At 56.0% G+C, this 993-nt stretch overlaps 1 protein-coding gene across 2 annotated transcripts in view; it reads right to left on the bottom strand.

Moving 5' to 3' along the window:
* The window catches only part of LOC136458390 (uncharacterized), a 10,432-nt gene extending 9,945 nt beyond the window's left edge, over window positions 1-487 (bottom strand). The window contains exon 1 of one of the 2 annotated variants that reach the window (XM_066458332.1): window positions 112-487. In XM_066458332.1, the coding sequence (XP_066314429.1) occupies window positions 112-364 (253 nt within the window). In that variant the 5' untranslated portion in view covers window positions 365-487. The remainder of the gene's footprint in view (window positions 1-111) is intronic. The other variant, XM_066458329.1, reaches the window with a different exon arrangement.
* Window positions 488-993: the final 506 nt, after the last annotated feature.

Below are 993 nucleotides of genomic sequence, written 5' to 3'. Positions count from 1 at the left end.
CCTATTCCCCATTTCTGAACCTAGCAGTGACTAGCGACCCGATCCCAACTGTAAAACTCAATCGCGGCCCAATTCATTCATGAGTGCGTGTGTGTGAGAGAGAAGCGGTACCGTCGTCGATGAAGAAGCGGAGCGACGGGAGGCCGCAGGGGAAGGAGATCTCGCCGGAGAGCGAGCTCAGCCTGGCGACAGTCTCCGCCTCGTAAGCGTCCACCCCCACCAGTGCCGGCGGCGGGACGTGCGGCTGCAGCCTGGCGAGCGGCAGCCCGGCGCGGAGTATGGAAGGGAACGGGCACGGGGTCGCGAGGATGCGGCCGAAGAGGGATGATCCAGCCCGCGCCAGTGTCTTCGCCGCCGACGCCATCGCCGAGCACCTTAAACCCTAGCCTCCTGCTCCTCCTCACTCTGCTCCATCGCCGCACTTGGGGGCGGCGAGCTATGCCGAACTCTGTGGGCCTCGAATGGGCCGAACGACGATGCTGATGAGGCCCGTTTCAAGCGACAGGCTCGGGGGTTTCTTTTTTTCTTGTGGCGTTTTGCTGAAAAAGAGCCTCCAAGTAGAGGGAAATTCGTCGGCGGGGCACGAGATGTTGGTGCGGGGCCTGCTGCCAGCTGGCGTGGTGCTGACTTGATCGTGGACGGTGTCAACGGTCAACGTGGGTGGAGCCAGCTGGCAGGCACGGCATATTCCGGAACCATTTTGCTTGGATAGAATGGAATGGAATGGATCAAACGTTCATCCAAGAAGCAAGCTGCTGAAGCTTCAGTGATACGGTACACTCCTATCTAAAGATTATCGTTTAACTGGAGATTGATTACCCTTTCTTGCACGGCCCATAATCGTGAATAGCTACCACGTCACGTGCAACATCTGTTACTCACAGGATTACCATGTTCATCACCTTCAACTTGCACTGGTTTAGTTCGTCACATGAATAATGATGCCAAATAAATAGACTTATTAAAAGGCTAAGGCTTCTCATCATGTGATGA

The sequence above is a fragment of the Miscanthus floridulus genome, chromosome 6 (assembly GCF_019320115.1).
Source record: "Miscanthus floridulus cultivar M001 chromosome 6, ASM1932011v1, whole genome shotgun sequence".
In the NCBI taxonomy this organism is placed as follows: domain Eukaryota; kingdom Viridiplantae; phylum Streptophyta; class Magnoliopsida; order Poales; family Poaceae; genus Miscanthus; species Miscanthus floridulus.
Note: the sequence above shows the minus strand (reverse complement) of the source record. Positions and strands in the feature narration are given on the sequence as shown.